General features: G+C 56.8%; 1 protein-coding gene across 1 annotated transcript; it reads left to right on the forward strand.

Moving 5' to 3' along the window:
• Positions 1–1,836: 1,836 nt before the first annotated feature.
• ASCL2 (achaete-scute family bHLH transcription factor 2) lies at positions 1,837–3,446 on the forward strand (the record flags this gene model as incomplete). The annotated part of the gene is made up of 2 exons (XM_081240235.1): positions 1,837–2,429; positions 3,044–3,446. One exon carries the CDS (start codon positions 1,837–1,839, stop codon positions 2,410–2,412), a length of 576 nt encoding a protein of 191 aa, XP_081096361.1. The 3' UTR covers positions 2,413–2,429; positions 3,044–3,446.
• Between the last annotated feature and the right edge of the window lie 18,295 nt (positions 3,447–21,741).

The raw sequence follows: 21,741 nt of genomic DNA on the forward strand, positions 1-21,741 counted from the left end.
CCTCAAGCGGGAAAGTCAAGCAGACTTGCCAGGAGAATCCTGCAGGGTAACGGGAGCCGGTGGGCGCCATGAGGTGGGCAGTAAATCCTCGCCCGTGTGCCCTGCGGACTTCTTGGGAGAGGTCCTGGGTCCCCCCCCCCCGCCCCCAGAACAGTAAGTCGGCTCCAGGAAGCTGGGCCCGCCCACCCCCACCTCCATTCCCAGAGGTCCTGGCCCAGGAGAGTCTGGTCACTTTTCGGGAAAAACCTGCTGGGTATGGCCTCCTGAGGGCACAGCCACTTGACTGGCCTTCCCAGGCCGCGGGGCAGGACAACACTCTCCCAGTAACGGCGCATTCTGCACACTTCCAAAGTCCCTGCCCCCTCATACCCCAAAATGTACCCCCATCGGTCAGGGAGGAAGTCTCTTGACGCCTCACCTCCCCTGGGAGACTCTGGAAAGGCTGCGGGCCCAGCGACCTTCCCCTACAGGCCAATCTCAGTGCGGGGGTAGGTGGATGGTGCTGGAGGCATGGCAGTGAGGAAGAAGGGCCACGAAGGCAGGTACACATCGACGGGTGAGCGGCCGGAGGGAACTGGACCAGGAAGGGAGGAAGATTTGGGGGGAACGTGGAAAGCGGAGGAAGCTGCGGGGGAGGGCGGAGGGGAAAGGCAGGCCGACAGCCACGCAGGTCTGAAGCGGTCTGTGCAAACCTCCAGGCGCTCCGCTTCAAGGCTCCCCAAGGCCCGGGGCGCACGGCAACCACCCGCAGAGAGTGGGCGTGGAGGGGTGTTGGGGAAAAGCGCCCCAGGAACCTGAACGCCCTACCCAAGCGCGCCAGGTCTTCACCACCTCTCAAGCCCCGTCCCGCCCCGCCCGGAGGGCTGCGTTCCCCTCTCGCAGGCCTGGTGGAGTCATAAACAGGTGGGCGCCCGGCCAGGAACAGGCGCGCGTGGGAGTGCGCGCCCACCCTGGTCGCCGGGAGGGGACGGGCGGGGCCGCGCAGGCGCCGAGCTTTGTTAGAGACGCTCCCGGGAGCCACGCGCCGGGCACACAGGCTTCCTCCCAGGGGCCGGGCGTGGGGTGGTGCCCGCCGCGATTGGCCAAACGGGCGGCCCGCCACTGGCTGAAACCCCGGCCCCCGCCCCTTGGCCGCAGGGGGCGGGGCGCGGGTGCAGGTTGGTCGGCGCGTGCTGCTCGCCGGGGTCTCACGCGCCCCAGGGATGGGTGCTCTGTGGCCTTAGACCTGCCCTACCCCCAAAGGCGAGCGCGGCAGGGGTCGCACCAGGGACCTGCAGGCAGCAACTTGGGGGTCGGTGCGCACACGGGACCTGCGTACTGCATCTTGGGGGGCGCACTGGACACCTGCTGGGACCCGGACCCACTGGGGACCTGCGGACTGTGCCCGGGGGACGGGGTGCGGTCGCGCTCACGGCTTGGTCTTTGCAGGCTGTGTGCGCCAGGGGTTGGACGAAGCGTGGCGGGAGGGCGAGGCAAGGGAAGGAGGGCGTGAGAAAGGAGGCGGCGGCGGCGCGGAGGAGGGTTATCTATACATTTAAAAACGAGCCGCCTGCGCCGAGCGGGGAAGACTTGGGGAGCGTCTGACAGCACGCGCGAGTCACGAGCGCCCCACGCTCCCCGGTGCGCACTGCCCGCCACCTCTCGGCCTCCTGCGCCTCGTTGTCTCCGGACCCCAGACGACCTGGCACCACGTACCCTGGGTAGTCGTTTGGCAGCACGGTGCCAGATCGTCGCTGAGGCTTGACCGTCGTTCCTCCGCCCTCGGTTCCTCGCCCCACACCTTCCTGCGGCGCGCAGGGACTCGGAGGAGGCGCGGGGCGAGTGGATGCGGGCGCGATGGACAGCGGCGCGCTGCCCCGGCCCGCGCCCCCTGCGCCTGGTGTCTCGAGCTGCTGCGCCGCTCGGCGGCGACCGGAGTCCCCAGAGCTCCTGCGCTGCAGCCGGCGGCGGCGGCCAGGCGCGGTGGAGACCGGGAGTGGAGCGGCGGCCGTGGCGCGGCGCAACGAGCGGGAGCGCAACCGAGTGAAGCTGGTGAATTTAGGATTCCAGGCGCTGCGGCAGCACGTGCCTCAGGGCGGCGCCAGCAAGAAGCTGAGCAAGGTGGAGACGCTGCGCTCGGCGGTGGAGTACATTCGCGCGCTGCAGCGCCTGCTGGCCGAGCACGATGCCGTGCGCACCGCGCTGGCCCGGGGGCTGCTGGCGCCAGCCGCGCGCCACCCACTGCCCCGCGGGCCACCCGGGGCCGCCGCCGCCTCGCCCTCCTGCGCCTTGTCGTCCCCGGGCCGCGAGCACAGCTCGGAAACCGGATCCCCGCGCTCCGCCTACTCGTCGGACGACAGCGCCTGTGAGGGCGTGCTGAGCCCCGCGGAGCGCGAGCTTCTCGATTTCTCCAGCTGGTTAGGGGGCTACTGAGCTCTCGTCCCAGCAAGGTAAGCGCCGAGAGGCGGGGAGGAGGGAGGGTCGGAGGCAGGGCTGCCGGGAGCGGTGGAGCAAACGGCCTAGCAGCTCGAGCCCCCGAGAGCCCGCGGAGCGCAGCCGCAGGCCCGGGCGATGGCCTGGATTTCGCTCACTCTTCATTTCCCCCAAACTTTTTCAAGCCTGTGCAAGACCAGCGTTTGTTTGTCCGGGATTGCAAAACTTCCCCTCGCTGCTCCGCCGCCGAAGTGGGAGCGGGGAGACGGAGGGGGGGCGGCCCTCGGGCGGGTGAGGCCCCAAGGGCTTGCGGATCCGGGGCAGATTCGGGCGCTTGGAGGCGGAGTGACTTTGCATTGCAAATTGCGCTCCGGGCCGGGTGGCAGAAATGAGTCGGCGGGGTGCGGATCCCTGACTCACTGCGGATCCGAGCGCTCGCCCCGCCCCGCCCCGCGCCCTGGCTGGGCCGTACTCTGAAACCGAGGCACCCACGGACCCGAGCTCCAAAATCCACTGAGCAAACGAAACTGCCGGCTCCGTTTGTGGGAGGTGGGGGCAGGGTCGGGCTGGGCGGGGTCTCCCGGGCCGGATCCCGCACTAACGCGCGTGCCTATTCCCTCTTCCCTCCTAGCGGCCGCGAGCGGGCTCACCACTTGGGAGCCAGCGCGATGGAACGGCTCACGTTTCCGTCCCCGCCGTTCCCGCGGGCCAAGCCACCACCGAGCCGGGGATCCCGTCAACCCTCCCCGGCCGTCCAGCCTGACCAAGGGCTAGTGTAGAAGCGGCCCAGCCTGACATCATCCGGGCGGTAGCTTCCTCGGACCCCAGCCACCCTGTCCCCAGAGGCCTTCCACTGGAACGGGTCTGCGGCACCAACACTTGGAGGTTTGAAGGGGAGAGGATTTTATGCCGACACAGATAATCTATTTTTTACGCATGAACTTGAACTGCCCAGGGACACTGACAGTATGAACACTTATTTTTGTGCAAAGAATCCTTAGATTTGGAACACAATAAAGATTGTCTACTCCCGCCCTCTTCCTGGAATTTTTGAACCTGGCCGAGGTCTGGACATGCTGCAGCCCTTGAGGGGCAGGGTCCCTGGTGGGTGTCCCCTTGCAGCGCTGCCAGCTGGGGAGAGACCTGTGTCAGAAAACCTGTTTTAGGGAGGGTGGATCTTATAAATAAATCGGTGCTGTGTATCCGTGGTGTTGGGGGTGCCCACTCCATACCCCGAGGCCCCCCATTTCCCAGGTGAGGGCCCGGTATGGGTGGGAGGTTGTCGGCTTAGACCCTGTACCCAGCAGGCCCCACCTCTGTGGTCGCATCTCCTTGGACTCCGCTCCCTCCTCTGTAGGGTGGGCGGGTGGAGAGAAGTGAGGTCTGGGAGTCCAAGCTGGTCGCCACTGTGCCAAAGCAATTCACAGGTGCTGTGTGGAGCTGGGAGCTCCTGGCAGGTGGCAGCAGGCTGGCGGGTGGTCCAGGCAGGGCTACTTCACAGTTGGGAAGCTGAAGTCCGCACGCTGCTGACTGGCTCCGGGATCTAGGGCAAGTGCCCAGTGTAGGGCTGGGCCTGAGGGGGTCTGACCCAGGCCACCCTCTGTCTCAGGGTCCAGGCTGCTGGGTTCAGATCTCCGCTGCCTACCATCAGCTGGGTGACCCCGGGCAAGTTGCTCAACCTGCAAATGGGGGTGACCTACAGTTGTGGGAGGACTTAAGGAGAGGTGTCCGGCAGTGTCCAGCATCCCGTACTCGGCCCTCAGCTGCTGCGCCTGTGGCTTCCAGGCCACTTGTGCCCTGCAGGCTGCAGAGGCCTAGGCCTCTCTGCCTGCCTGTTTGTGGGCGGGGGCTGTGAGGGCCTCCCTTGGGGGGAACGAGGAGGGCCCCCCAGGCTCCCTGAGCCCAGAGGGCCCGCAGGTGATTACTCAGCTCTACCTTTGACCAGGGCCTCGGCAGCTTTGAAGTCTCACTGTGCCCGAAGCTCTCTTTTATTGCAGGGATGGGTGTGAGGCTGACAGGGATCCCCTGTGCTGCTTTAGGATGCTGAAAGCACCCCTTCCTCTGGCAGGGAGTGGTTGGGTCAAAGCCGTTGGAACCCTGGGAGGTGGGGCGCCGGGTGCTGGGAGAGCAGATGTCTCCTGGGTAACCATGGCGACAGGGTTGGTGGGTCTGATGAGGCTCAGGCTTGGCGGGGGTCAGCAGAGCAGCTGTGGCTGGGGGCTGCAGGGCCGAGTGACCCAGCCTCATGCAAGGGACAGAAGGAGGCATGTGACATGGCCACCCGGCAAGCGCCACCCCTCAGCCTTCTCCCAGGGATCCACACACAGTCAGTGACCTCACTGAGCCGCTGGCTCTGGGCTCTCCTGGGACTCCTTACCTTGACCCCAGGGAAAGCCCTGCAGCCCCCAGGACACAGAGTGGTACCAGGTGGGCAGGGTGGGACCACACCTGGGTGTGGGGGAGGAAAGCATGGGAGGAGCGGGCGGAGGGGAGCTGGGGCCGGCGATGAAGCTCTGCGAAGGATAAGAGCTGCCATTTTTGTGTTTCTGTTTTTTATTATGGAAAATTCCAAACACATGCAGAAGTTCCAGAGCTTTTATTGGACATCTTCTCTGTACCAGGCACCGAGGAAGCACCGGTGCCCTCATGGAGCCTACGCTCTAGCAGGGCTTACAGGCTCTAACCCACAGCGGCACTGTTGAGTCAGACGTGTGGTCCTGTCGACGATGGATGTGCCGGACCCTGGAGAAGCCTCTGAGAAGCCCCCATCACCAGCACCCAAAACTATTAACACCAGGCCTCTCCCACCCATCCACCCCACCACTCCCACCCCCACGTGGTTCTGAAGCAGATCCCAGGCATCATGTGGTTTCACCTGTAAATTCACCATGTGAACCTCCAAGGGAAAACCCAATACCACGGTCCCCCCCAAAATGAACAACAGCTCTTTCATTTCATTGAACACCCAGCGGTGGCACAGCCCTCTGATGGCCTCCGTTTTTCACAGTTGGTTTTACAGAATGAGAATCTGGTGTAGATCCGCACTGGAATTAAAGACCCTTGTGAACATCCCTTCCCCAGTCCCCTTACTGAGAAGACGAGGTCATCTGTGTTCTGGGTGCTGCTGACGGCACCACCCTAGGTGTTGATATGATTGAGTGTCTGTCCCTGTATTTTCTGTAATTGGAAGGGGGTGGGTTGGAAGCAGATGCGTGATCAGATTCTGGTTTGGTTTTTGGTTCCTGCACTTCAGAGGTGGTGCCGTGTCCCTGACACTGCATCCCATGAGGACGCACATATGGTGACCGGATCAGAGGGTCTGAGCGGGTTCATTTTTGAGAGGAGAAAGGGCTGTGTTTGATCAGGCAGGATGACAGGTGTGTCACCTGGGCACACTGGCCTGCCTGCTCACTCTAGTTAGAAAGTGCCCCCCCTCCGCCACCAGCTGTCATTTACTGGGTGCCATTCACTGCGCCGTTTTACATAATTGGAAAGGGCAGCTCTGAAAGATTAGGTGCCTGAGGTCACAGAGCTTGAAGGTGAGGGGACTTGGGATTCCAACCTGGGATGGCTTCATTCCTAAGTCCTTGCAGTGGTCCCCTTCCAGGAGGGTGGGGCTGCCTGGGGCTGTCCTGGGGAGGACACCTTAGCAGTTCCGTGTTCTAGGTCAGCACATCTGCACGGATCCCCACCTGGCCAGGTGGTCAGCCAGCCGTCGGCTCTGCAGTGGGGTGAGCAGGGATCTCCTGGGAGCCTGTGGTCCAGCCTTGCCCCCATCTGGAGGTTGGAAGCCAGTTGCAGACAGAAGGTGACCAGGGGCTGAGCGGTGGAGTTGGGTCGGGGACCGCATCTGTGGTGCGAGGGGAATGGTGCTTCAGCCTTGGGGTAAAGCTGGGTGGGACCAGGGGAATCTTTACAACAACTCTGAATCAGGCAGGGCTGGGGTGGATGCGCGGTGGGGTAGCACAGCCTGGATGACTACAGCCCCGGGGGGCCCTCTGGGGATGCTTTGCTACTGGGGGTCCATACGTTGTCTTGTCTATTCATGACAGCAGGCGCCCCAAGGAACCCTGCTTTGTAGTCCCAGGAGTGTCTCTGTGGCTGAAACTCACCCACTCAGAGAATGATGTGTCCCCGGTGGCCACCCACATGGTAGCCCTGCTGACACAGGACCGCCCTCTTGGAGGCTGGGGCCCAGCACGGGTCCCTGCGTCCAGGGCCGCCTTATCTGGTCTGCTGGGGTCCCACACCTACTCATTCTGAAACCTTTATCGGACTCCTTCTCTGTATTCCAGGTGCATCACCGCCCGAGGGAAACCCTGCCTTCAAGGAGCTTGTGTTCTAGGGGGGACACATTACCGCCTGGCCCTTGGTAGACACACCGGTTCGGGGTGGGGGAAACGACAGGGGTCCTGGGGTGTTGTCCAGATCACTCAGCATCTCCGAGCCATGTCCCTGAAATAGAGGCTGCAGTGCTGACCTCACAGGGCTGTCGCCTGTCCTGTGTGCTGGAGCCAGTGGGACGTGGGTCCCGAGAGGGGCAGTCAAGACCTCAGTGGTTCCTGCCTGTTCCAGGGCAGCCTCACTGCCTCTGGGACGCACCCATAGCCCCCACTGGGAAGATGACATCTATCTGTTCCTTCTGGCTTTGGTTTTGGTTTTGGTGGCGGGTGGCGGGCGGGGGTGGGTGGGGCTTGCAGCTAGCCTGTCAGTCTGCCTCTGAAGCCTCCCTGGCACTTGGAAACAAATGAATCGACTTGCCAGCTCCTCCCCGCCCAGGGCCCGCTTCCGCATCTGCGCAGCCACCTGCGGGGCCAGATGACAGCCAGGCAGCCTTGTTCAAAATTGGGAAAAGGTGATGTTAAAGGTGCTTAGATAGAAAGCTTTTTCCTTTTTTCCATGGTCTATGTCCTGACTTATGGTGTTTTAAACTTGCTATTTAATGCCGTTCTAAGTAAAGAAAAATTAACAGTTTAAGTTATTAGCATGAATTTTTATACTGTGCGATCCAGTCTTAAATGCAGAGATGAGAGCGTTAACTGCTATGCAGAATCACCGAAATGACGCCATTCGTATTTTGCAATTTGCACTTGTACATTATTTTATTTATGTTATTGGAATAGTCGAGACGCCACACAAAACTAGCACCAATTATTTTATTTTATCATTTTATTTTATTATTAATTTTTTTCACCGATTTTTTTTTTTTTTTTTTTTTTTTGCGGCACACGGGCCTTCACTGTCGTGGCCTCTCCCGTTGCGGAGCACAGGCTCCGGACGCGCAGGCTCAGCGGCCATGGCTCACGGGCCCAGCCGCTCCGCGGCATGTGGGATCTTCCCGGACCGGGGCACGAACCCGTGTCCCCTGTATCGTCAGGTGGACTCTCAACCACTGCACCACCAAGGAAGCCCTCACCGCTGTTTTTATTTCCCTCCTTGGTACGCGCGTTCTACCTGCACCCGCTCCTTTCAGCTTGTATCTGAGGAAGAGCTGAAAGGAAGGAACTCAGGACGCACCCATCTCCCCTTTTCCTTCTGTGGTTACTTTCCCTGTACGTGGTGGCCGGCGCCGGAAGTCACCTGAGGAAGGAGGGACGGTGGTTCCCGTGCGCACGCACGTGGTACGTCTTTCTGCACTTCGAGCCGGTTCCGGTTGGAGTGAGAACATGGCCCTGGGGGCTGTGGGCGCCCCGACTGCTGGGTGGAGGACGCAACACACACGCCGCGGGTCTCCCTGGGCTCGCACGTTGCCGGTCCACGCGACCGCTGGTTCCTGCGAGGGGGCGGCCGCGCAAGGGGTGCGCATCTACTCTGCGCACGCGCCTCCCCGCTCTCGCGTTAACTTTCACCGGCAAACACGGGCCCTGTGTGTCTGCCGAGCTCTAATGGCTGGGAAGGCGGCCGTGATGCAGCACCCCTCCCAAGCTGGGGTTGGGGGGCCACGTGGGGAGGCGGCCAGCACGAAGCGCATCACCAGACCCTGCTCCACGAAAAGGATCCCCGGAACGGGAGCGAGCCCGCCCCGCTCCACCACGGAAGGCACAGGGCATCAGCTGCGGGGTCCGTGCGCTCGCCTTCCCTTCCTGCAGAGTCTGGGGGATAGATGGGCATTGAGGGCAGGGGAGGGGCCGCGCAGACCCCTCCTCAGTGACATTGACACTTGTGTCCTCACCATAAGGCAGGGGCGTAGTCCAATATGGCCTAGAGGGCTCGGGAGGGGGGGCAGGCAGGTGGCTGGCTCCCTGTGGGGCTGGCGTGGAGTAGCCTGAATAAGGTCAGGGGGCTGTGTCTGCTCCCACACCCACCTCCCGGACCAGCCCTGCCTTCCTTCCCTGCTCTAGTTCCCTCCAGGTCCCTAAATCCCCGTGGGGTGGGACCTTGGGGAGAGGGCCGGCCGCTGTGCTGCCGGGAAGCAGGGAGGGGCCCGGGGCTCTGAGGCCACAGACCAGAAGACCAGGAGAGCACCCTTCGTGGAAGGAAGAGGTGGAGCCTCAAATGCACTTGGAGAGGCTGAGGCTCTGCTGGTCGGGGAGGGGCATGGGGGGATTCCAGGCGGGGCTAGGGCCCCGTGGGTTGAAGGGAGTCCCCCCACCCCCGCTGTTGGGTTGGGGGCAGGGAGCCCGTGGGGGTTCTGGAGGGAGAGCAGGAGGAGGCTGGAGTCAGCGTGGGGGGGACGGGAGAAGGGTCCCAACCACAGCGATGGCGTTGGGGGGTGCTGGTCGGGGGGGCCCCTGAGAAGCTTTGGAGGTGAAGCAGAGCGGCTGCTCGTGGGTGAGGAAGCAGGGGTCCAAGGGGGCTCGTGGAGCCTTTCCCAGCAGTGACAGTTGGGGTGAGTGGCTGTCCCTGGGGGCTGCACCAGGGCGGGTGGCTGGAAGACAAGGTCACACCCTCCGTCTTTGCTGCTTGAAAATGGGGAGTGGGCCTGGGGCCCGCCCAGCGCCTGCCCGCTGCTGTCCCAAGCCTGTGGGCTGTGAGTCAGCCTTGAGCTCTTCGGAGTGATGGTGCAGCTAGGTCTCCTGGGAGCCCCTCGTTCTCCCAGCCCTCTCTAGGGGTCTCACCCCCCTGATAGGCCCAGGGAGGCCCAGTGACCTGCCCGAGGCCCACAGGTACCCAGTGGTGCTGGGGTTCTGAGCAGGCCGTGCAGCTGAAGCCTCCATCACAGCCCCCCTGCCGCCTCCCCTGGGCCTGGAGGGGCACCGTTTTGCTGTGCTTCTGCTGGGAACACTGAGAGAGGGTCTCGTCAGCAGGCGGGGACACAGAGAGGAAGCAGGATGCCAGCTCAGGCCTCCGGACACGCCCGCCCTCCAACTGGGGGGACCTGGGGAGGCGCACATGATGGTGGGGGCAGAGGCCTGGGTGGGCCTTGGGGTCTCCTGAGGAGCTGGACTGGGGGCCACGTGCTCTGCCCCTCCTCTGGCTTCCCCTCGGCCTGGGCTGGTGCAGGCGGATGGGGGAGCGTCTGTGAGCTGTGGCCTCCCCGCCTCCCAGGACCCCCTCCGGCCCCACCCTAACCCCCATCCCCAGCTGCTGCGGCAAATCTATCGGCTGGGAGGGGAGGGCCAGGCAAGGCATCTGTCTCCAACGCCACAGGGAACTGCCGTCAGCCTGGTGACCTTACCCCCAGCAGTGCCCCCTGCTGAGCCTGGCACCGCAGCCCCCTCTTAAACGTTGAAGTGGGCCTTTGTCACCAGAGCTCTGAACTCCAGCTTCTCAGAGGCAGGGAGGGGCCTGCTGAGGGGCTCCCCCGGTCAGCACCCCCAGAGCAGCCCCTGCCCAAGGCCACACACCAAATGGAGGGAGAAGCCGGGGTGGGTGACAGCTCTGTGCACCCTGCCACGAACCGGGGGCACAGTGGGGTTTCCGAGCCAGGTCCTGTCTGCCTGCCTGCCATCAGCAAGGCCCTTTCTCCACAGTGATGGGGAAAACCAGGCCCCAGAGCTAAGGCACCCAGGGTGGGCTTGACAAAGCTGCAGCAAGAACCCAGGGGCCCTGACAGCCGGGGAGGCAGTGCATGCGTGTGCCAGGGCCGCTGTGACCAACACCACAGCTGGGTGACTCAAACCGCAGACATTCACTGTCCCCCAGTCCTGGAGGCTGGAATCCCAGACCCAGGTGTGGGCAGGGCTGGTCCTCCTGAGGCCTCTCTCCTTGGCGTGTAGACGGCCGTCCCTCCATGTATGTCTGTGTCCTGACCTCCTCTTCTTATAAGGACCCCAGTCACATTGGACCAGGGCCCACCCTAGTGACCTCATTTTACCTTCATCACCTCTGTAAAGGCCCAGCTCCAATACAGCCACATTCTGATGTCCTGGGGGTTAAGGCTTCAACATAGGGATTTGGGGACACAATTCAGCCCATCACAGGCTGGGCTTTCCAATAACCCCGGCCTCCAGGGACCCCCAGGACCCCACGGGCACATTCTCCACTGCCACAGCCTCATCCCTTGGGTTAAGCATTGTCCTCTCTGGGCCCCTGATGCAGAGTGGAGCCGGCCGGGTGAGAGGCACGGGCCACTAGGGACCATGGGCACCGCTGAGGACAGAGAGGCCTGGGTGGCCTTGGACAAGCTGCCTCTCCTGGGGCCCCAGCGAGCCCTGAGAAGGGTGGGACAGGCTCCGGGCCTTCCCAGGGAAGATCCCCTCGGTGGGGTGATGTAACCCATGTCAGGGGGTGGTTGGCATCATCAGGACCCTTTCTTCCCCTTGCTTGTCCCACCGGGGTTCTGTATGGCATACAGACCCGGCCACAGTTTCCAAGTTCCACAGCACAGCCCAGGCCCCATGTGGGTGGCCTCTCCCCAGTTCAGGTTTGGTACCCAATATTACTGAAGAGGTGCTGGCCGCCACCCAGGGCTCCTGATTCCTTCCCCCCACTGCCCACCTGGCATTTGCCTACAAGCCCTGGGGCCCCGTCCAGGCCTGGCCCCCAGTGGCTGGCCATTGCCCGCTTTGATAAACATGCAAATCTCTAAACAAAGTCCAATTAATACCCAAATGAGGGCCTGGGAGCAGCTCGGGCTGCCTGAAGAGGGAGGCGAGGCTGGGCTGGGCTTTATCTTCAGTCTCAAATATTTGTCTCTCGTTTGAATGCCTTTTGTGGGCTTGAAAGGGGGCGGGGCTCCAGCAGGCAAAGTCTGGCTCTGGCATGCTAGGTTTAGGGAGATCTGAGTTGTGCCGAGTTCATCTTCCTTCACCCATCCTACCCGCACCCCCTGCAAGGCCTCCCAGGCCCCATGGCCTCTCCCTGACCATCCCCTCCCAACCCCTAGCCCTGACAGTCCCCTCCCCCAGTGGGTCTCTGTGCTGCCCACACCCTCCTGCAGGGGCCAGGGGAGGGACGCGGTCCTGGGTCCTGCCCCAGGCCAAAGCCTGGGTTCTGTGGGAGCGGCTGGCAGGCTGGGGGTCACTTCCCCGTCGGCACTGGGGTTGGGACGCACAGGAGCTCCGGCATGATGGGCCCAGCTCCACAGGCGGTGTTGTGGAGTGGTCCCTCAGCGGAAGGCGTGCATCTTTCTCTGGGTGAGTGTGAGCCCGTGGCCTAGGTGGACGACTGGGCATGCGTGGCTGTGTGTGCGCTAGTGTGGTTAGCACGTGCCTTACCCCTCCAGCCCCGACTGACTGCCCCTGGTGACAGAGCCCGGGCCTGGGCTGTGTCCCAGCATTGCTCAGCTCATCCTGGTGTGTTGTGCCCATTTTACAGGTATGGAAACTGAGACTCTCGGATGTGGGATAAGCTTCCAGGGCTGGGAATCCAGCCAGGGCTGTCTGGGTCCAGAGCTCTTACCAAGGAGAGGACACACATGGGTGGCTTTGCTCAGGGGAGTGGGGCTGGCTAGGGTGGGGTGTCCTTCCCACAGCCCCTGGCAGTCACCCCCTTACCCTCAATTGCCCCTCAGCTTGCGCACGACCTCTCCTTCAGAGCCCTCTCCTCCCAGACACTGGCTCTCCTCCAGGAAGCCTTCTAGGGCTGCCTCAGTGGGCAGGGCCAGCAAGGGCCTCCTTTCAGCTCCCTCTGGGTGGGAGCAGGCAGCCAAGAGGGGGAAGCCCAGCAGGCCCCTACTCACCCTGGGCCCTGTGTGTGCTCCCTGCCCCTGTAGCGACACCGCTTGGCTCCTGGCCCGCCCTCCCTGGGGTGCGGGGATCCCTGGGGCTTGGCCAGAAACTTAGGAGGGCAGAGGTGGGGGAATTTCAGAGAAGAGAGGGCAGCGGGTGTTCAGCGGCTGAGGGCTCGGACTTAGGACCTTAGTCTTTGAGCAAAGCCTGGCAGCAGGATTCTGCTCCCAGACGGCTGCCCTGCAGGGGCTCCTTGGGTCTCCTCACCTGGGGAACAGGGAGTGAGGGCCACGGGGCCGGAGGGCACCTGGGGAGCCCGCGGTGGCGGGGGGTGAGAAGCTGTGGCAGAGGCTGGCTGGGTCCTCGGGGGAGAGTGGGGTGGACGGGAGGGACAAGCCGCTAACCAGGGAATGTGGAGGGGCAGGTCGCAGACCCGTATCTCCCATTCCAGCCGGGCTGCCCAGGGCACTGGTGACCCAGCCCTGCCCAACTCCCTGAAGCACAGCCCGCAGTTTCCTGGCTGCCTCTCTGGCCAGAAGGAGGAGGTGGGGTCGGGAGGGGGCATGCAGCCTGGAGGTGGGTGCTGGGCTGGAGGGACAAGCCTTTGGGATTAGCCTTGGAGCCCCCGCCCAGGGATGCCCCACCCCCGGCTCCCAGGCTCTTCACCCAGGGGCTGGCTGGGGTGGGGGACTGCTCTGGATCCAGCAGACACCCTGTGCCCAGGTTCCCCTGGCGCCTTCTCCTCCACCTTCCAGGACACCGATGGAGGGTCTGTGGGTCTGCAGGGCACTGCACGAGCAACGCTGTCCTCTCCTAACTGGGGTACAATTTACTGAAAATGCACCAACCTGGAGTGTCTGCTCACTAATTTTGCATGTGTGTAGACGTGTATAACCTCCACCCAGGTCACCACGAGGAATGTTCCCAGCCGAGCAGGTGGTCCCCAGACCCCTGCTCTGACCTCGATCACCGGGCGCCGGCTTGCCCCTGAGCTTCACGTCAGCCTAACCACACAGCACAGACCCTCGGTGTCCAGCTTTATCCGGGCTCCTTTTGGCGGTGGTCAGTGCGCTGGGACTTTTGTGGGCCTGTGTCTTGGCACATGTGAGCTCTCGTGTGTCCTGTGCTCGTGCCAGGAGGGGATAGGCCTCAGCATCACCTGCATCTGTGTCTTGTGGCTGCCCAAGCCCTTGTGGGCTGGGTTGACCGAGAGCCACAGGCCTTGCCCTCCATCTGCGGGGCTGGCAGCTAGGGCCAAGGTCCACGTGCGTGTGTGCTGGGGGACACTGGGTTCTCTCCGCGCCTCACGGGGTCAGCATCCTCATCTCTGTCCTGCAGGATGTTCAGGAGGCCCCTTTCCGCTGCTTCTCCTCACATCCCTTTTGGAAGGAGGCAGAGGGTCATTAAAATTAATAGATGCACTAATTTTAAATGAAAAAGAAAAAGAAACCAGCCCACTGCCTGAGGTCTGACCCCCTGCATGGTGCTGGTCCTGGACTGGGCTGGCTCGGGCTGGGGAGAGAGGGGGAGGTGAGGACCCTCCCTTCTTAGGCAGGCCCACCCCCTGGTCCTCAGTCCCTGGCTGTGGGGACCTGGAAGGGAGGTGGGTGGACGAGTGTCTCTGGGACCCTCTCCTCTTGGATACCTGGGTTCCCAGCCTCTCCGATGCCCTTGTAGGTGCTAGGAGGTGATCTGACATGGGCGTCAAAGGTCGGCCAAGGGGACAGCCCTGTGGGCGGGGTGGGCAGCGAGGGCTTCCAGGTGGTGGGGACTGTAGGACGGGGAACCTTCAGGCAGATGGGGCACGCAGGATCGGGCTCCCTCAGGGGGAGGGACACAGCCAGGCCTGGGCCCCCACTGCCACCACCCCTGCTTCCCCTCCCAGCCCCAGCCCCCAGGGCAGCTGGGCAGTGCTCGGTCAGGTCCAACCTGTTCTGGGCAGTGCCGCGCTGCCGCTGGGGATGGATTCCAGCTTTCTCTTCCTGTTCTACTTCATCTGAAGGCTTGTAACCACAGCCTCCGCCCAGCCCAGTCTCAGCCATCCCTCCCTCCCTCCCCCCTACACACACACACACACACACACACACACACACACACCCAACATGTACACACGCACACAGAGGGACACACAAAGATACACACATCGCACACATATGCACACAGACACATACTTGTATATACACACACATATACTCAGACACACATATACATATACACAGTGACACAAATACTCTGACACAGAATATACATATACACACAGAGACACACATACATATACACACACAGAGACACATACATATAGGCACACATATACATACACAGACACACACTCAGAGACACGTATATACACACACTCAGGCACAGACACACACATGCACACACAGAGACATACACGTACACAGACACACTCATAGAGACATATACACATATACACACACAGAGACACACAGAGACAGACACATACTTGTATACACACACACAGACACACACTCATAGAGACAAATACATATACAGACAGACACACACCTGGAGGAGGTGTGGCCTTGCTGCTCTCAGGCTGTGCCAACAGGGCCCTAGCCTCCCTGGGCTGGGTGAGGAAGCCGGGCACCCCGAGGCTGCCTCTGCTCTCCCAGTGCCCCCCACCCGGCCTTCCCAGCCCCTCCAGCTGTGCAGAAGGCCCTCGCTGCCCAGGAGCACAGATGTGCTGCCCCAGCACTGCCTGGCCCCCCTCCAGCAACGTGAGGCCACCACCCACCCCACCCTTGCCAGCACTGGGACTGTCCTTTCTGTTTCTATTGTTTGGTTTTATTCTTGGCCTTTGCAGTAGGCATATCCCAGTGTCCTCGTGGCTTTCATTTGCATTTCCCCAGTGACTGATGGCATTGAGCACCTCTTCATGTGCTTTTTTGCCATCCCGTATCTGCATTGCTGATTTTTAAATTGGTTTGTTTTCTCATTACTGAGGTTTGAGAATTCTTTGTATATATATGTGTATCTTTGTATATTCTCAAACCTTGTATATTCTGGGTACAAGTTCTGTACCTGAGATGTGATTTGCAAGTATTTGCTCCCAGTCTGCCATTTGCCTTTTAATGTCTTAACATTGCCTTTTACAGAGGAAAAGTTTTAAATTTAATGAAAGCCAATGAATCCTTTTTTTTTTTTTTTAATGGTGTCATGTCTGAGAGCTCTTGGCCTAACCTACTGGTTCTCAACCAGGGGTCCTTTTGCCCCCTGGGGGGTATTTGGCAATGTCTGGTGAGACATTTTTCATTGTCACGTTGTCGAATATTTGGCTAAATATTTGACAGTACACAGGACAAGCACCCGCCACAAAGAACTATCTGGCCCCAAATGTCAGTAGTGCTGAGGCTGGAGGCCCTGGCTATCCGGGTCACAAGGATTGTTCTCCCATGTTTTCTTCTAGATGTTTTATAGCTTTATATTTTACATAAAGGCATGTGACTTATTTTGAGTTAATTTTCATATAAGGTGTGAGACGTGTGCGCCAAGTTTCATTCTTTTGCACCGGGATGTGCAGTTGATCCAGTATCATTTATTGAAAAGACTATATTTCATTGAATTGCCTTTGCACCTTGGCCAAAGCTCAGTTGACTACATTTGTGTGGATCTATTTCTGGACTTTCTATTCCGTCCCATTGATCTATGAGTCTTTCCCTTCATTGTAACACACTGTCTTGATTACTGTAGCTTTTAGTAAAATCAGTAAATAATAAGTATATAGTAAAATGAAGTGAAATCAGGTAGAGTGAGTCCTCCAACTTTGTTCTTTTTATAAATTATTTTAACTATCCTAGCTTATTTGCATTTCCATATGAATTTTAGAATCAACTTATTGCCATCTACAAAAAAATTTGCTGGGGAAATGCTTGTATGTGCGAATCTTTAGATCAATTTGGGGAGAGTTGACCTCTTAATAATACTGAATCATCCAATCCATGAACATAGACTATCTTTCTGTTTATTTAGACATTTGATTTCTTTCATCAGTGTTTTATAGTTTTCAGCATAAAGTATCTACACATTTTTAGTTATATATTTATACCCAAGTATTTCATTTGGGGAATGCTATTGTAAGTGGAGCTACATTTTAAAATTTAGAATTTGAATTGTGCACTGCTAATATACAGAAATAAATTAGTTTTGTATATTGTATTTATACTGAGATCTTGCTAAACTCTCTTACTAGTTCTAGTTTCCTGAAGTTTTGGGGAGGATTTTCTATATAAACATTCATGTCATTGTGAATAGAGATGGTTTTGTTTTTTCCTTTCCAATCTGTATGTCATTTGTTTCTTTTTCTTGTCTTGTTACACTGGCTAGGCCTCCAGTAAAACACTGGATGGGAGGAGCAGTAAGAGAGGATAGCCAGGCTTTCTTCCCAATCTTGGGGGAAAGCATTCAATCTTTCCCCATTTAGTATGGTAACTTTTCTTTTTAGAAGATGCCTTTTATTAAGTTAAGGAAGTTTTCTTATATTCCTGCTTTTCTGAGAGTTTTTTTTTTTTTTTTTTAATCATGAATGAATGTGGAATTTTTTGGATCGCTTTTTGATTCCTGTATTTTGAACCTCTGTTGTTTGGAGCCTGCACATCTAGGATTGTTCTCTTTTCTTGGAAAACTGATCCCTTTACCATTACGTGATATCCCTCTTATCCTTTGCAATATTTCTTGTTCTGAAGTCTACTTTGTCTGAGATGGTTATAGCCACTCCAGCTTCATTTTGACAAGCGTTTGCATGGCATATTTCCCACATCCTTCTACTCTAAACCTACTCATGTCTTTATATGAAGTGGGTTTCTCATAGGCAGCATCTAGTTGAGTCTTGCTTTGTTTTTCAACTTGACAATCTCTTTAATTGGTTCGTTGAGATTGTTTAAATTGAATGGGATTATCTATATGTTTGGACTGAGTCTTGCTTTGTTTTTCAACTTGACAATCTCTTTAATTGGTTCGTTGAGATTGTTTAAATTGAATGGGATTATCTATATGTTTGGATTAAACTTTACAATCTTGTTAGCTCTTTTCTATTTGTTCCATCTGTTGTTTGCTTTCCCCCCTCTTCTGCCCTCTTTTGGATTAACTGACTGTTAGTATTCCATTTTATCTTCACTATTGCCTTATTGCTTAAATCTCTTTTTAAAAAAATTAATAGTTGTCCTAGGTTTTATGATACATGTCTTTCATCAATCGACATGTACCACATAACATCACATTGCTCTATGTGTCATGTGAGGAATTTACAACTGTATATTCTCAATTCTTCCCTTATTTGTGCTACTGTTTCCATAAATTATATTTTACATTATGCTGTAAACATACATTACATTCCCACTATTTTTTTCTTTAGATGGTCAGTTATCTTCTAGAGCAATTAAAATGAGGAGGAAATAAATTTTATTTTTACCTTTATTTGTTCCATTTCCAGTGCTCTTTCTTTCTTTGTGTGGATCCAAGTTTCTATCTGACATCATAATCCTTCTGCCCAAAGAACCTCCTTTAACGTTTCTTATAATGAAGATTTTCCAGCAATGAATTATCCAGTTTTTGACTTTACTTCTCTTCCTTTTTTTTTTTTTTTTTGTGTGGTATGCGGGCCTCTCACTGTTGCGGACCACAGGCTCCGGATGCGCAGGTTCAGTGGCCATGGCTCATGGGCCCAGCCGCTCCGTGGCATGTGGGATCCTCCCAGACTGGGGCACGAACCTGTGTCCCCTGCATTGGCAGGCGGACTCTCAACCACCGCGCCACCAGGGAAGCCCTCTCTTCCTTTTTTGAAAGATATTTGTGATGGGTGTTGACTTCTGGGTCAAGAGTCTTTTTTTTCCTTTTCAGCCCTGGTTTACTTGGTTTCTGATAAGATGTATGCTGTTAATTTTATCTTTTTCCTCTGAATGGAACATACCTTCATTTTCTGGCTACTTTCAAGATTTCGTTTTTTGTTGTAGGTTTTCAGCGTCTGAATACAATATACCTTAGTTTCTTTTTTTATGGTATTTATCTTGCTTGGTGTTCTCCATGCTTCTCGGCTGTATGGTTTATTGTTTGTCAATAATTCTGTGAAATTCTCATCTGTTATGTCTTCAGTTATTTCTTCTGCACCATTCTTCCTCTCTTCTGTTTCTGAGATTCCAACTATGCCTGTGCTCTATCCTTCAACATTACCCCACAGCTCTTGGATGCTTTGTTCTGCTTTTTTCCTTCTTCTTCCATTATTTTTCTTCCTTACATTTTAGTTTGGATATTTTCTGTGGCCCCATCTTCAGGTTCACTGATTCTTTCCTTGGCTGGGTCAGCTTTACTGATGAATCCATCTTTTCTGTTATGGTGTTTTTCACTCTAGTGTTTCCACTTGATTTTTCCTTTGAGTTTCCATCTCTTTGCTGAAATCTATCTGATCTTGCGTGTTGCCCTCCTTCCCATTAGAATCTTTAACATATTTATCACAGTTACTTAAAAAGTCCTGACAGTTTCAATGTCTGTACTATGAATGAGTCTGGTTGTTCTGATGGCTTTGTCTTGAAACTGTTGTTTTTTCTTGCTTATTTTAATAGCCTCATAATTCTTGTTGAAATCCAGACATCTTTTGGAGGATGGCAGAAACTGGGGTAAATAGTTTTATGCCTGAAACTGATGATCTCCTTCTTTTTGCCATTTTTTTTGTTGTTTGTTTGTTTTTGGTTTTTTTTAGTGCGGGGTTTGCAGTCAGTCTAGTTGAGAGTGGAGCTGGGTTTGGGTTTTTCGTTGCCATGGTTACTCTCAGAACACCACCACCCACATCAAATTCCTCTAGTGTTCCTTGTGTTTAGTGTGGAAATAGTTATAGTTTTTCCCAGTGTCAGATCCACCTCCAGCCTCAAGTATTGCTTTGTGCTGAGCCTCAGGCGGTGTGTCTTTCTACACTCCTGGAACTTTCCCAGTGATATTCCAACATCACCTGCTACTTATCAGCCTGGTGGTGGAGTTGGGACTGTTCTCTGTTTTTCTGATTAAACCTATGTTTTTGGGGTATAGCCTTCTCAGGGCTCTGGCCCCACCTGCAGCTATAATCAGGGCGGTATGTGTCTTATCTCTCTGCTGGGGGTGCAAGGTCCTTATGATTCTTTCCCCCAGATGCAGTGAGTTTTCACCAGTGCGCTAAGTGTGACAGTGTGTTTTGCACTTGCCCCAGCATCTCAAGGCTTGTGCCCCACAGGGGAGATGGGGGAGAGTAGCTTGGGGGGTTTTCTTCAGTGTCTGCCATTCCACTGCCCCAGGCCCACACACAAGTGATGTATTCGTGGGAATCTTAGCCGTTTCTGTGAGTGTCCCCAAGGTCCATGGGGACCTGCAAGTGGGGGTGCATTTCCCTGCTATCTGCAGCCCCAGGGCTTCTTTATACTCTCCTGAGCCCTCGCTCAGCTACCACGAATTTTAGCCGATGCTTCTCCTGGTGTCCTCTGTCCCAGGTCAGCAGGTGGTCATGCCTGTCTCCCCTGCAGGTGCACCTGCAGGGGCCCTGTGGCCCCAGCTCTCTGAGAGTTCCCGTGGATGTGAAGTTCAGGTTGTTTGGTGCCTCTTGTTGTTTTCATTGTTGTGGAGAGAGGGGTGCCCTTTCCAGCTTCTGCATCCCACACCCCAGGCAGAAGCTGGAAGTCTCCTCTTACTTCTGCTTCTGAGGAGCCTCACAAGCCCCTTCCCACGGGAGCTCGCCATGCCCTCCTGAGGCGCCCTCGCCCATCCTTAGCCCTTTGCCCAAATGGAGCAACCAGGGACCCAAGGGGTGGGCACCTAGCCCCAGACACTCCATTATGTGGAGGTCAAGCCATGTCTAGGACTCGTTCTCAACTTGGAGGTTCTGGAACTGCCAGGGGCATGTCCTAAGTGGGACGCTTGGGGTGGTCTGGGAGTATGGAGTTTCTACTGCTTCTTGGATGCTCCCCAGCCTGGCCCTCTCCTGGGGTCACCTCTTATGCCTGTTCCTGGGAGGCTCTGATGCCACCTGGGGCCCGTAGCCCCCAAGACCCATCCCTGGAAGTGCAGGCAGACTGGGATATTGAGTCTGACGTATGGGGCCTTACTGACAGGCTGGTGGTCAATCGGGCCAGCAGTGGGGGTGGGGGGGTGGGGGGATGGGGGGGTGAGGTTTCTGATTCTCCTTGGAACACCCTATCCCAACCATACCATCATTTCCCTCTGCTGTTACCTGTTCTAGGTGGCCTGCCTCCTTGGTAATCCATAGCTGCCATGACTTATCATGCTGGGCTGGGGGACTTGGGCATTTGCAGTAAAGAGTGGGTATGGGGGCTCCAAGAATGCCCCAGGGGATCCCCTGAGCCCCAGAAACACTCCTTCCTACACCCATGGGCTAACAGCACCCTACCTCATTGTGATGCTCAGCATCATCACCCCTGCAGGTTTGCTGGCCCAGGAGCCCCCATGGCCAGGTGACAGCTCTTCCTCTAGGTTTAATAGTGTCACCTGGTGGAGGCATTCCACCCGCCCCCCCACCCAGGAACCAGAACCTTTGGACCAACAGCCTAAACTGCTGGATATGGCATCACAAATTTGGTTCTCTCTCCACTCAGAATGGATGACCAGGTACAGCACTCGAAGCTTTGCCCACTGGGAAGGTTTCCCCCAAAAGCTGCCCTTTAGTCCACAACCATCACCGCCCCTGGGAGGGCGGCAGCGCACAATCAGCCCACGTGGGCTTCGCCTAATACACCTTGCTAAGCTGTCAAGGAACCATGCTCTGGCTTTCCCTCCCCCATCACCTGATCTTGAGAGACCTTCCCAGAAGACTGGGGTTGTGACCTGAATGCAACACTGGTGGATGGCATGGGGGTTGGGCTCCTTGTTTATGTGACTTTCCTACGCCCTCTGCTTGGACCCAATCCCAGACATAGCTCTTCATTTCCTGATGTATCACTGCTGGGCTGGCCTGATCTTACAACTTGGTGGGTCCAACAGAAGCCAGCTCATAATGGGCGTTTATAACCATGACGTTGCTTGATATCTGTGGTCAGGCACTGTGTCTCTGCCAGGGGCTCCCTTCTAAATGGTATGGTTCTCTGCATGACATGCTCCAGAACCCTAGGGGTCTGTGCTGTGTCTCTCCTATGGCTCTGTATGTATGGTATCTTTCTCTATTGCAGGTGCCCCCGGCACCATGGAACTTGCCAGATTTTATGGTAAAGATTATGCAAAGTATTAGATCCCTAAATCTTTATAGAGTGTATCTCCCATCTTGTAGGGTTCACATGTCTTACTTGGA

The sequence above is a fragment of the Mesoplodon bidens genome, assembly GCF_964165515.1.
Source record: "Mesoplodon bidens genome assembly, chromosome: 7".
In the NCBI taxonomy this organism is placed as follows: Eukaryota; Metazoa; Chordata; class Mammalia; order Artiodactyla; family Ziphiidae; genus Mesoplodon; species Mesoplodon bidens.